Source organism: Notothenia rossii (genome assembly GCF_949606895.1).
Source record: "Notothenia rossii genome assembly, chromosome: 10".
Taxonomy (NCBI): domain Eukaryota; kingdom Metazoa; phylum Chordata; class Actinopteri; order Perciformes; family Nototheniidae; genus Notothenia; species Notothenia rossii.
The window spans coordinates 33,850,347-33,865,347 of record NC_136908.1 but is presented as its reverse complement, the minus strand read 5'-3'; the positions used below and the strand labels follow the sequence as shown (position 1 = coordinate 33,865,347).

The following is a 15,001-nucleotide window of genomic DNA, read 5'->3' as shown; positions in this document are numbered from 1 at the left end:
ATATCCCTGGTGTGTATGGCCAGAGGGCAGGACCTATAAACACATGTACTACCCAATAGCATAGTTCCATCCCCTGAAGACAAGGAATGTGTCATAGTAGAAATTTGCAGCCCAATGAAAGAAGGAAGCATAAAGCTTGTACATTTCTATAACCCGTGTAAAAATCTTCACATTGAAACTTTACAGACAATAGCAGGGACGAGTCATAGAAGGGAAGTGTGGTGTGGTGATTTTAATGCTCACAACAGCTTATGGGGAAGCATTCAAACAGACAGTAATGGAGATGTTGTAGAACAAATGTTAGAGGAAAGATCACTGTTTTGCGTTAATGATGGACAAAAAACAAGAATAGACGTGAATAGGGGGACACAATCATGTTTGGACCTCACACTTGTGACGGATAGTTTCGTTAAATCGTGTGAATGGAATGTAAAAGTGACTGTACCATAGGAAGTGATCATTACCCAGTTTTCACTATCATCAACACAAACGTATGTAGACAGGAAGGGAGTGTATTTACCAGGTGGTGCTTTGGTAAAGCAGACAGAAATGTAGACTTTGCTGTAAGGAGTCAGCACAATTGTTAGCATTAGAAGGAAGTATAGAGGAGTGCTCAAATCAAATCACAATGCACATTAAAGAAGCAGCAAATACAACTATATCAAAAATAACAAGAGAGGGTAGGAGGAAAGTGGTGCCGTGGTGGAATGAGTAATGTAGCAGAGCTATTAAAGAACAAAACAAGGTATTCAGTAACTATAGACCCATAGCATTAGACCCATAGCATTAACATCACACTATTTTCACATTGAAAAGGCTTATGACTCTATGTGGAGGGATGGGTTACTCATCAAATTAAGTGACAGGTAACAGTAACAGTGGCAGTAACAGGATCATGGCTCAGACAGGAAATTCAGAGTTCAAGTAGGGGCAGAGGTTTTGAAAGAGTTCAATATAGAAAATGGTATTCCCCAAGGGAGTTCAATCAGCCCGATATTATTTAACATTATGATAAATGACATATTGACTAAGTTGGACGGATGCGTCAAATCTGCGTTGTATGCAGATGACGGGGACATATGGATAAGGGGAAGAAATGTTCCATATGTGTGAGAAGATAGGCAAAGCTATAAAGGAAGTGGAGAAGTGGTCATACAATTGGGGTTTCGAACTGTCAGCAAGCACATCTTGCTTCATGACATTTACAAATAAACGCAAGATGGAGACTGAGAAGCTTACATCATATGGAAAGCCGATGAGTGAGGTCAATGAATTTAAATATCTGGGGCTATGGTTAGATAGTAAATGTACATGGAAAACCCATATTAAACATTTGGAAACAAAATCCCAAAAAGTTTTGAACCTATTAAGAGCGATGGCAAGATGTGACTGAGGGGCAGACAAACAGGCACTAATTGACATCTATGGGGCAATTATGAGGACAACTCTGGATTACGGGTGTATAATATATGCAGCAGCAGCAAAAACGTCATTATTAAAATGGATAGATTACAAATATAAAGCGTTACGGTTGTGTATAGGTGCAATTAAGTCAATAATTATCACAAATACCTCAAAAATATACACAGATGGTTCTAAGAACAAGGAAGAGTGTGTTGGAGTTGGTATATATATCCCAGACTTTAAAATATCGATTTCAAAAAGAGCGTCTGATCAATTATCAGTGTATACAGCAGAAATGCTGGCTGTAATAATAGGATTGCAGTGGGTTGAAGAGGTCAGACCAGATAGGGTGTTAATATGCACAGATTCATTATCCATTTTAAAAAGCATAAAGTCAACAACAACTGTCAGAGAAGAATTACTCATAGAACTTAATCATAGCTTGTTAAGTCTTCACAGAGGCGGTATAGATCTTCAGTTCTGCTGGGTGCCTGCACATGAGGGGGTGAAAGGGAACGAGTGTGCTGACAAATGAGCAAAACGTGCACTACAAAAGGAAATAACATTACCAGTTCAACTTGGAAAAGGAGAAGTAAGCACTAATTACGAAAAAAGGGAGAAAAGGTAGGAGAAAGACCAGAAAGGCAGTTCAAAAGACAATCACAATTAATATTTATAAAGAAAGAAACGGACTGGAGGAAATCATGATAGACTCAGACTGGATCACACAGCATTGAATGTTACTCTATGTCATGGGGAAAAGTAACAGTAAGTAACAGTGACAAGTTTAGGAACTGTGGAGTTAAAGAAAATGTGGAAGATATCATATTACACTGCAACATGTAGAAAACAGAGAGGGAAAACTAAGAGACAGGGTCAGAGAGGCAGGAAGGGAGTGGAGCCTGAAGGGGATACTGGGAACAGAAGGTGAGGGGGTAAGAGCTATCGGGAAGGCCATTCTTAAGTATTTGAGTGAAAAAGGATTGATTGGAATAATTTAAAACACCGTAAACACAGTGGTATAATTCCACAAGTGGTGATAGGATGATATGATGATACACACTCTTGTACAGTAGGGGGCGGTATGCACCTTAAAGTTGTTTGCAATCCGCCCAAAAACCGAGAGAAGAAGAAGAACGATTATACATCCATGGAACGACCAGACCATGGACCAGACACATGGCAGCAACTTTCCCTCTGCTTCATTTATTTCTCCTGTTCAACGGGTTAGTAGTGTGTACACAGATTATGTCATATTTCGATCTAAGAAGTGTGTTTGAAACTGTTTTATGTGTAGTTTAATGTAAGGTGACCAGATTTTCAAAATGAAAACCGGGGACATTTTGAGTTTTGCGGTCAAAATCTCATTAACATATCCACATTTCTTCGCTGTTAAAGAAAAAAGGGGGACAATTCTGGTTCAATGTAATTCGAAAATGTTAACTGTTGTGCTGTAATAAACTGATGTGTAGACATACTGATACAACTGTGTACTAACTAATTACCATAAATGCACTAACTAATTAATGAAATCTTTCCAAAAATCTGATTTCAATACCATGGTAAGTGCGGAGTAAAGTATTAACTCACTTATTGAGTTTTCCATAGTTAATAACAAAACATTTTCAAACTACATAGGTTATAGCCTCAAGTTTATTTGATAATTAACATGTACAAGATATATAGAGACAACAGACAAGTAACACTAGCAGAATGACACACTATCAAAGACACTTCAACAGAGAGACACAACTGTCAAACACAATATGACAGACAACACTGACAGACACACTGGGACAAACAGATAAAACAAAGCCATAACTGTCCCATCTGTATCTGTCCTGGTATTCTGGATGGAATAAGATCAAAAGAGAACATGAGAAAAGGAAAATACTGAGATAATACATGTAAAATACTTAACAATATAATAAATAAGATGAGATTTCTAAGTACATAAAAACTTCTACTAACCTAATCTCTGTACTTTTCAGAAGAGTTAATTTTCTTCAAGATTGCTTTGTCTTTGGCCAGCTTCTCCATGAACTCCTGGCAGGGGAAGTTGAAGTTTGTTTTCACAACAAGCATGGCCTTGATGGTAGGAATAGTGAACCTATTTCTTGCTGCTGTCCATACATCATTCATTTGGGAGAACACTCTTTCAACTGGTGCATTACTCCCAGGTAGGCACATAACCACCGACGCTAACCTTGCCAGGTTATTGAATGGGATTTCGTTGTCTTGGAAGTGGGTAACCACCTTGCTCCATCTGTGATTAAGCGGTGTCTCAGATTCTTTCCACTCTTCAAGTGTTCCTCCCTTCAGGAACTCATGCAGGCCAGTGACCTCATCAAACAATTCATCCTCATTGATCTTGACATTGGGGCATTTTTCTTGCAGTGTGGCCGCTGCCTTCTGAATCTCTTCACGCTGAGGTTGCCTTTTCAGAAGGAGACAATGCAAATCCTTGAGATCATCTGCGTGCTTTCCCCATGCTTGCAAGTAGTTGACAGCTGTAGTGAAGAATGATTGGGATGTTTTGAGAAAGCTCGCTTTTTTCATTGCTCCATTTTCCTCCAGTTCTCTCAGAAGCCCTCGGACCAAAACTGGAATGAAGTTATCGTCACTTCTTGCAGTCAACTTTGCCTCAAAGCTTTTCAATATTGCAGCTGACTCCACAGCACAGCGGTCTTGGCCTTCAAGCATTTTGATTGTGTCACTGAATATGGACAGGTTTCCATGGACAAAGGCCAGCCAAAGTTCAGTCAGAGGATCTTGGAATATTTTTTGCAGGACAGCTGGGCACTTTTCTTCAGAGAGGAAAAATGATTTGAAGGACAAATACATTTTCAGCACTCTCTCTAGAGCTGGGAGCATAGACAACCAGCGAACATTGCAGTGTCTTAAGATGTTATGGTACTCCTGGCCAACAAACTCACAAAAGCCCGTTAGTCTTTCTACTCTGACGGTGAAAATGTGAAAATAACCAAATATCTTTGTAAGAAGGTACTCAACATCAAGGGGAATCATATCCAAAGCTGTTCTGGCCGTGTTATGAATAATGTGTGCAGGGCAACCTAAGCCAATGACCTCCCGCTGCAGAGCATTTTTAACTTTGGTATGCACATTGACCCTCCCCAGTCTATTCAGTCCTCCAAAATTTGTATTTGTGTTGTCAGCAGAGAATGCCACAACTTTGTTTTCCAGGTTGAATTTTTGGATAACACCAAGGACCTCAGCTGCAATTTCCTCTGCTGTTTCTCCTTTGAGTTCAACAAAATCGAGTAGTTTTGTTTCCACTGATGTGCTATCATGTATCTTACAATATCTTACTAATATTGGCAGCAGCTTTACATGTCCATGATTGGATGCATAAATGGACAGAGACACAAATTCCACCTGGTCTAGGTCCTGTGTTACCAAGGTAGTTGCCCATGGTGCTAACACGTTACTCACTATGGCATCGCATTTTGTCCTAGCACATGTACATTTTGATTCATAAAGCTTCCTTGTCAGTTGTGCTGTGCAATCCATAGATCTGAAACTATGATTGTGTCGCAAAGTGTGGTATGCAAAGACAGCTTCCTGCACAGCTAGATCGTATTCTTCCTGGGAAGGGTCTACCTTCTTGAAGAATGTGGTGACAGAGGGCACACCAGCACAGGCAATGAGAGAGGCTTTATGCTTTTTTGTCTGTTGATGTTCTATTACTGCTGTTCTTCCTCCACTGGCAACTGAAAATGTTGAATTACAAATGGTACAGTAAACCATTGTATCATCTTGACCACCTGGGCGTATGAATGAAAATTCTTTCCTCATATTGTCATTTAAGTGACATTTTCGTTTCTTGGAAAGAGCCATTGCACATTTTTTTCTGCTCTTTGTCACTATCCTTGTATACTCTTCGTACTCTGTTAACTTTTTCTTCCCCTCCAAACTTTCTCCCTTTTCTTCTCTTTCTTCCTTTCCTTCTCTTCCTCACTATTGTACAATGTCTTTGCTTCATTATCTTTATTCCGGTTTTTCCCTTCTCATTCTGTTCTTCCTCTCTGATATTTAAAAAGAGATAGTACATTATTAGATACACTTGGGTTAACAGTCACATTGTTTTTGTCAATTTATAAATGTCATTCTGCTACTCCATTGAACCACTGATTCAACTTACCCCAAGGCCCATGGTTCACTTTTCCCCATAGCCACCATTTTAGAAAAAATAGCCTAGCTTAAAAATTCAGTCATCTTTATCTTAATGATTCACATGGTTTAATACGCTGCCAACACATCAACATATACAATAATATATGTTTTTAAACCTGGATACATTTTGTGTGACATGACAGCCGATATAGCTGACATCTAGAAAATGTACTTTAACAAGCAAAAAACGTTTTTTTGTAAAAATGTTTACTTACCAGACCACAATGAGCATCTCTCTGTCACAGCCAAAGAGAAATGGGAGGAGCTTGCATAATTTCTGGTCACGTGATTACAACTATAAAGCGTTGCCTGGTTACAGGGGGTGGTTGGCTCAACTTACCCCCTTCTCCCCTACACAGAAGAAGAAGACGAAGAAGACGCAAGAAGAAGAAGAAGAAGAAGAAGAAGAATGCTACAAACACGCACAACACGATTGAGCCGTATACTGTTTACCCAGTGTTTCCTTACATGAAACGTTTTATTTCACCTTGCTATGTGTTTTTAACGTATATTAAAAAACGGGGACATTTCCGGGGACAGTTTCAACCGGGGACAGGCCAATAAAAACGGGGACTGTCCCCGGAAAACGGGGACGTCTGGTCACCCTAGTTTAATGTCATTCTGTGAGCTACGCCACTAGCGTGTGGCTAATGGCGTCCGCTAGCTTCTTTAGCACAGGCTGTTCCTCCCTGAATAACGTAGGGCTCTACTTACCATGTGTATGACTCCCGTGCACTAGTTTGGCTTACATTTCAAGTTTATTCTGTTTGTATAAATATGTGAAATGCTGGTCTGAGGTCATAATTGTTCATATTATTTAAATGCTAAAGCGCTAATGCTATGCTAATATTGTGCCTGTACAACATAGCCATGTTAAAGTGAGTACAGTCAACCGGGTTGTGTGTGTTATCTGTTATCACTGTATTATATACTGTAAATGAAAAAGGCTTTAATCCTTCATGACAGTCATATGGCATGTGGATGTATGTCCATTTTGGTTTAGAGACAAATATGTCATACGGTTATTTTGATTTGCTAAATGTAGGATTACATTCTCAGTTAGCTTCAGGCCTCACTGAGGCGAAGTATTGAGGTAGAAAGTTGGTGAAGCCATTTCCTGCCGTCACTATATTCTGTTTGCACAGATAATAAACCTGGTTGGCAAGAAGGAAGTCGTTTTCATTCAACACAACGCAGAGATACATCTGGCGTCAATCCAGACCGGTTACACAAATAATTATTAGATAAATAGAGAAAACAAATATCATTTGTAAGTGAATTTATTAATGTGTTTTATACATTCTGGCTAGAACGACCACACAAACGGCAGTAACTTTCCCTCTGCTTCATTCTTTTCTCCTGATCAACAGGCTTATTATCTGATTACCAGCTCTGCACAGTGGACTTGTAACACTAGCAGCAGTGGAGATGGAGCAGCATCAGAATCTGGAGGCTTCTACTCTTCTGAAGAAGAAGAATACAGCAACAAGGATCCATTTGAAGATAGGTAAATGTAAATATTACAGTAATAGTGTACTTGCATTGTGTGGGTGTAAGGGTGTAACTTTGGCTTGAGAAGTGGGGGGGACACAAAACAGGGGGTCCTCCGCAATGAAACATTTTCTCAATTTAATTCCATTTCCTGCCTTTCTTCAAATATATTAGGGATTATAGTGTTAACAAATCCAAGAAAAATGTGTAGTGTGTATATAATGAGTGTGCACACTTATCTAGTATCCTATCCATGTATACCTGTCTTATTTGTGATGACCTCACATCCTCTAGGGGGGCTACTAGTATATATTTCAATCATCAAAAATCCATTAGAATATGCTCACAAGCAATAACACATATTTGATCAACTCCTCTCTCCTATCTTTATCTTACCTAGTCTGCCTTCTTTCTTTTTATTTATGCATATTTTACTAATCACTCCCCTTTCAAACTGTGTTTTTTTATTTTTTACTGACCTATTGCACACAGTGGAATGATTTATTAACTCATTTTATATACAACTAATATTACATAGATGGAAATATTTGTTTACAAAGATGACCAAACCGTTTGAGACCCAGTGAGATAACGTAGACTAAAGATTACAATCTAATAGTCCTTTACCTCCCTGAGCTGACCTTATCTCTCTCAGTCCCATAGGAGAGAGCTCTCCCTTTCCTTATTGTTGAAACAGCTTCTAATCTCCGTTGGCTCCAAGCTAGCACCAAATACTAACAACGTCTCTCTTTCTATCTCTCACACGCGCCTCCTCCTCCTCCTCCTCTTCCAGAGAAAGAGAGAATTTTATTTTTAATTGTGCATTGTTATTTGTGCTTGAGAAACATTCCACTTGACCTTTATTTTAACAAACTTAGTAGTAATTATTGTCCAATACTTTTTTTCAGATTTCACAGCTGCCTGGGCCTAGCAGCAACAAGAACCTCCATTTGTCCCTGCCCCCAGGTCAAGATCTACCGTGGCTCAAGGTTCTTCACCAGAGCCATCACCACCAAGGACCAGAGGACCATCATCACTACAGTGGCCTCCATCTCCATCTGCCACAAGATTAAGATACACCTCGGTACAAAGGCCTCCATCACAGCCATCACGATCAACCCAGCCAGCAAAGAAGTCTCGCCTAGCAGACGTACCTCCCACACGGCCACCAGCATCAACCTGGGACAATCACACCTACCTCCCTCCGACACAGCCACCAGCAGCCCATGCACCATCACCTACACAGCAGCCAGACCCCCTGTCCTGGAAGACAGACAAAGACCATGACACTGCTCCCCCTGTCTTTACATTTATAATGAATAGTTGGTTGAAAAAGTTCTGATATTGTAAATATTGAGATTTTACAGTTTTTTGTTAACATAAATTGTTGGTTGAAAAAAAAAGTGCTAATGCTCAATTTGTATTTGTTCACATCACATGAACCTTGGTATGGAATATGAAGTCATGAATCAGTCCTGATGTAACTTTTCTGTGGTCAAAGCAGAGGGATGGAACTATTTTACACATGAATAACATTTCATTTAATCTATATAGGCCTATAGTGTAATTCATATAATTATTTCACTACTTTTGTAAACCAAATCTAAAACGCCCCAAAAAATAGACGAGATGATGTTTTCACAAGAGTTTTTAGGTTTTCCAAAAATCGGATTTCTCATTTTCAGCTAAGTATCTCATAAGACAGTGCTCTAAGGTGAGTGACTTGCATCTCTAGCAAGACCAGAGAGTGTCCTGAATATTTCGATAAGTAACATAATGGTGCCATGTTATAAGAAGTACATTTAAAAGGTGATTTAAGGAGACGTCTACATATCGAGAAAATATCCTTATACTCCATAGGGTTAAGGAAAAGCATAAGGCAATTGTATGTTTTATATATATATATTTTATATTGTTTGATTTATTGATTATATTCAAAGGAAAATTAATACTTGGTCCCCTGAATCTGGAATAATATACAATTTACAGCAAAGCCTAAAATTTCAGGAACTTTTCATCTACAGATTGCTTTGGTCTGGCTTTACTCTTCACTGATTGGTTAAAGACACTTTAAACTTAGTGGCTATGGAAATCAGAGGGAGGGGCTCATTATCATATTAAAAAAACGCGCATTTTACGAGCGTATATTCGCTCGTTTTACGCTCGTAATACGCGCGTTTCTAGACGCGTCAAGAACGCGCGTTTTAAACGGGCGAATGGTGGCACTTTAGGCTTTCCATAATAAGACTGGACACCACGCTGTCTCAATGATCCACACTATTAATATGAGAGGAAAATAAATGTTTTAGGAAATGAAAAATATGAAGTTAACAAATAAAACACAGCTCAGGGGCAGTCATGGACGGTAGGTTTTCCTACAAAGTTTTCACTTGTATTATAATAATTGAAATGATGGTTCTTCTGGTGGTGTTCTGTCCACGCTCAGGCAGCTACCGCACCGCAGCTGCCTGCACTAGTGATGTGTCGGCAAAGAGCCGGTGTCGGTACCAGATGTGTTCGGGGTACCATATGTGTTCGGGGGCCGTCTCTTACCAATGACGTCACGCATTGTACGCATTGTGATTGGTTGTACGGTAATTTACCCAGGGGTGCTCGGGGGCAAATCACATCTACAGATCATGACGAACCGAATTGAATTATTCCTATGCTCCTAGCGTGTGAAAATGTTTGTGAAAAACATGTTAAAAAAACATGAAAACGGAGCATGGCTGTACGGCAACTCAAGAGGACCATCATACACGGTCAAATTCCGAACATTTAAACATAGCCTACACTTCATTCTTTACTTTGTCCGTTATTATATGTAGAAGATGAACTACCTCTCTGAAAGGTCCCAATGTGTTCATTTTGATGGGCTGTCTTCTGAGTGGTTAAACATCACTAATGATTTTCTGACTTCTGACTGCTTTGGATCAAGGGCGCCGGAAGCAGGGGGGCCAGGGGGCCATTGGCCCCCCCACTTTTCAGCCCTGCCCCACATTTTCGCAGCAGCAGATGCCGCGGAAAACTGTACAAATCCCGTTTCAATAATTCCCCTCTACTCTAAAGTCGCATCTAAAACGCGATCTGATCTAGCTGTGTACATTTTGTTATTTTTGATTGTTATATTCAGTCTCACTAGCTTCAGGCATGTTTGAAGCTTGTAAAGGGAAGATGACAGCTCTCACTCGCCACTCTGCTGTTCCTCAGCGCCGCTCCCCCTCCCTCCCGCTGAAATTATGAATGTAAGGTGTATAGTAATCATAGATAACACGGCAGGGTCCGTTACAGTTTGTTTTTATCTGATTTCAAATAAGCAAAGTCTTGGCTTTCAGTACATTAAACTTGCTTCGGCAAATTCAGATGATAAATAGGCCTACAACTTTGAAGCTTGTAACGGAATAATTACAAGCGGAGAACGGAGTAATTTAACGTCACTGCAGGCATAACAACAGCCGGTGTTTCTCGTGAGTCTTTTCCCCGGGAAACAAACACAATACACACAAACGCAAAAATACACAAACACACACGTATATACACGCGGCGCGGAACACTGTACAAATCCCGTTTCAATAATTCCCCTCTACTCTAAAGTCGCATCTAAAACGCGATCTGATCTAGCTGTGTATATTTTGTTATGTTGTATTGTTATATATATTCAATCTCATTAGCTACACGCATTTTTTAAGCTTGTAAAGGGAAGACCACAGCTCGCCTCTCACTGGCCACTCTGCTCTTCCGCAGCACCGCTCCCCCTCCCTCCCGCTGAAATTATGAATGTAAGGCATAGTAATCATAGATAACACGGCAGGGTCCGTTACAGTTCGTTTTCATCTGATTTCAAATAAACAAAGTCTTGGCTTTCAGAATATTAAACTTGTTTCGGCAAATGCAGATGATAAATACAGGTTTGAAGTTTGTAATGGCATAATTACAAGCGGAGAACTGAGTAATTTAACGTCACAACAGGCATAACAACAGCCGGTGTTTCCCGTGAGTGCAGTAATCCAAACGAAAATATCTTCCCTCCGTAGTATTTTTGATCATTTGCTCCGCTAATAATCAATCAGATCGATGGATTCCAGAGAAGAGAAACACTTTAAAGGCCTTTTTCTCAAAACGATGACTCTGTAACAGTCATTATATAATGTGACATATTTTGCTTAATATTTGGAGTACAAAAACAATCCTGATCTCATTAGAAAGCTAGGAATCAAAATGTGTCTTCGGGTCAATGCGAACGATTTCGATGGAGCAGGTCACTTTGCATTAGGTAAAATAAAGCAGGCAGACATAACAGGAAGAATATGTACATTTTAACCCAATCAAATAGGACATTGTCACACCATTCAAATGTATCCATGTAAATTACAACCAATAAAAAAGCTTAGATTTGTTTATTTGTTACGTTGTTTACTTTATTTGTTACGTTGTTCTGCTGTGTGTGTCAGCCGTTAACCTAGAGATATAAATAATATATACACTTGCAAACATGTCAGAAGAACCAGCGCAGAAGAAAACTAAATACGGTCAATCTAAACTTAAATTTAACAACTGGAAGGTCACATCCCTGACTACCACATCTCCGGAGGCTGGACCTTCTTCAAACAGCGAAGCCAGATGAACCCAAAAGCAGCAGCTCTAGTCTGCGGCCGCAGAAACTGTCAAAACCGCCGCCGACCCCACCGCCGCAGTTGTTGAACCGAAAAAGGCTGGTTCCAACTGCATGGAGGTTTGCTGTCGGGACATTGAGGCGGTTAAAGCTGTACAGCTAACTATCAGAAAAAAGGAGACCGCTAGTAGATTATTTGGGCAAAGAGAAGGTACTTCAACGCAGAATGGTACAAAAACAGAGTGGTTAATTCTTTGCAAAACCACTAAACGATAGTGATAAATTGCGATGTTAACAACCTCATGATAACCTCATTTTTTTTTTAACTTAGGATCATACCTGTGTTTAGTCTAGAAAAAGGTGAATGTGTGCATTTTATTATAAAATTGTGTATATTTACAGTAGACTGTTGCAAACACTAAGAAGCTTATAAACATCAGGTTTAAAACTAAGAGCTTTACAAAAAAGTAACACAATTAAAGATGTTTGGAGTTTTATTTGAGTTATTCATTTACATTTTTTGTCAAAGAGATGCTGATTTGAAGCCGTTGTAGCCGTTACGGCATTTCCTGTTTCTGCCGGAGAGAGGGGAGTTTGTCCCAAAGCTTGCCGCTGTATTTACTCCCTCCATCTGACAGGAGGGAGCCTCATGTGTCACTCCACGGAGTTCACTCCGTCACGGAGGGGGAGTGTCTAGGGCGTAGTTTGGGATTGGGCCATACACACGCACTTTTTTTGGCCCCCCCAATTCTAAAATGAATCCGGCGCGCCGGCTTTGGATATATAATTACACCACAATAAGGTTTTACTATCATAGTGCACTGAGATTTGTGACAAACTGTAAAGCACTTACGCATCACTGTACACTGTAAACCAAGGCAGTTTTGCCATAACTTACTGTACTGAGGCTCAGTCACTGGTACATTTTCATTTACAAAGCCATGTTGGATAAAGTACCATCTTATATCTGCTCCCTGATCTCTCGGCAAATTGAAAGCACTTATTGCCTGAGATCTCATGCTGTGGTTTTATTAAATGTGCCAAGTGCTAGGACTGTCTTAGGGAAGAAAGCTTTTAGATGTGCAGCTCCACTAACTTGGAACAGTCTGCAAAAAGAATGTAAAATTACCAAGCTGGTACCACTACATGTTTTTAAAGCTCGGTTGGATGCTCCACAGTCAGATGCTGTTGGTACCTGTACATGTGGATAGATATGTAAATTGTAATCCCTGTAATTTTTGCTGTATGATGTCCTTTTGTTGTTCTGTTGTTTATGTTTTTATGTCTTCATGTGGAACCTACTGCTGCAGGTCTCCCTTGAAAAATAGATCATTGATCTCAATGGGATTTTACCTGGATAAATAAAGGTTTTTAATTGAATGTCGAGCATTAACTGCAAATCACTCAAATGCATAAACTGGAGAATAATTATGTTACAAGTGTTACAGAAAACATATCCAAGTGTAACAAACATCCAGTATTAACCTTACTGTTTTTTACTAACAGTAACCAACTAATAATTTTCATAAAGTGCATATTTATTCCAAACTCACAATATATATATATATATATATACAGTATCCAAAGTCTTTATGCACTGGTCAGAGGAATTCATGTAAAGCAGATCACCAGAATCCAATACTGGTAAAAACGTTGCAGAGATCAAATATTTCCTTGTCTGAAAGGAGAAACCTAATTTTAAAACAACATTTTCAGTGTGTGACTTGAAAGATAAGTTCTGATCAATAATAAAACCTAGATATGTGTATGTAGTGACCCTTTCAATGTCAATGTCAGTCCCTTGAACAGTACAAATGTTGGGGAGAAAAGAAGTTAACTTTTTGCCATTTGAGAATATCATGAGTTTGGAGTTGTCTGCATTTAATACTAACTTGAGTTGAGATAAATGGGATGGAATAACATCAAAGGCAGACTGGAGGAAATCAAGACTTTGCTCTATAGAAGAGGATGAACAATAAATAACAGTATCATCTGCATAAAAATGGAAAGCAGCATTTGAAAAATTATTAGAGATTATTTACATACAGTATATGGTGAAATTATTGGTCCTAATATGGAACCTTGGCGCACACCCTTTCAAATCAAATCAATCAAATCAAGTTTTATTTATATAGCACATTTATAAACGATTTTTGGTCGAGCCAAAGTGCTGTACAAATAATAAAAATACCCTACAGTAAAGACATTTTACAGCTAATACAACAGCAGTTTGTTCAGAATATTAGTATGAGAAGAAAACGACACCCTCTGTCCTTAGACCCTCACATCGTACAAGGAAAAACTTCAAGAGAAAAACCAAAGTTTAAAGGGAAAAATGGGAGAAACCTCGGGGGGAGCAACAGAGGAGGGATCCCTCTCCCAGGACAAACAGACGTGCAATAGATGCCGTGTGTAAATCGAAGAGATAATACATTTTACAACATAGGTAGACCGAATGTTAGGAAATGCATGTGTCTATAATAAAAGGATGAATCCAAGAAGATGTCAACAATCCTGTAGGAGCCTTCAGGGAGGCAGCACGACGAGACCACGACCCGAAGTCCACGACTTAATCCAGAACTCAGGATAGAGGATCCAGGATGCGGGACCACAGCAAGAGGATCAGCCTCGACTCAAGATCACATCAAGACACAAAAGAAGAAAAATTTGGCTGGGTTAATCGGAACATGAGAATACACAGATACAGACAGACAGAAGGAAGAACAAGCACTCCCTTTGGAGTGATTTTTTTTAAATATTGAAGTTAAATGCATCAATCTGGTGCACTTTGAGAGCAAAATGAAGAGATATATGGATACCTCTCAACATCCATATGAAACAACTGTAAACAGATTTACTTTGTCTTTATGGATTCGATTGTGGACTTGATTGTGATTGCTGCACATTATCCCTTACTTAATAAATACTTTTTTTGATAATCTATTATATAGAAAAGTATATCATATTGATATATAATATATAATTTATTGATAATATATAATATAATCAAATATAACAATCAAAACGAAATAAGTAGTATTAAGTATTAGGGCTAAGAACATATTGTACATGTGAAATAGTTGTATGTATTGATTTAAATTGACATGCATACGCTAAGCAAAAAATAGTCCGTTGTTACTGTTTGAACTAACGTACCAACGGCACTGAACATATTACATATTACCTACCATATTACGTTATATACTTCTTACCTTCGATTTCTCTTGTTCTTCTCCTCATTCGTCTTTGTTTTTCTTCAAGTTTTATTGTATTTCTTCAAGTTTTTATCTTGTTGGTCGA

General features: G+C 39.0%; 1 protein-coding gene across 3 annotated transcripts; it reads left to right on the top strand.

The window, feature by feature from the left end:
• Positions 1-337: 337 nt before the first annotated feature.
• Positions 338-8,484, top strand: LOC307023314 (uncharacterized protein). Of its 3 annotated transcripts, none has more exons than XM_079656520.1 (3): positions 338-2,630; positions 6,969-7,105; positions 7,998-8,484. In XM_079656520.1, the coding sequence occupies exons 1-3, from the start codon at positions 2,571-2,573 to the stop codon at positions 8,374-8,376; spliced, it is 576 nt and encodes a 191-aa protein (XP_079512646.1). In that variant the 5' UTR covers positions 338-2,570; the 3' UTR covers positions 8,377-8,484. The 3 variants fall into 3 exon arrangements, 1 of the variants encoding a protein (XP_079512646.1); XR_013803659.1 differs by lacking the exon at positions 338-2,630 and adding an exon at positions 3,892-6,038; XR_013803660.1 differs by lacking the exon at positions 338-2,630 and adding an exon at positions 3,892-6,868.
• Positions 8,485-15,001: the final 6,517 nt, after the last annotated feature.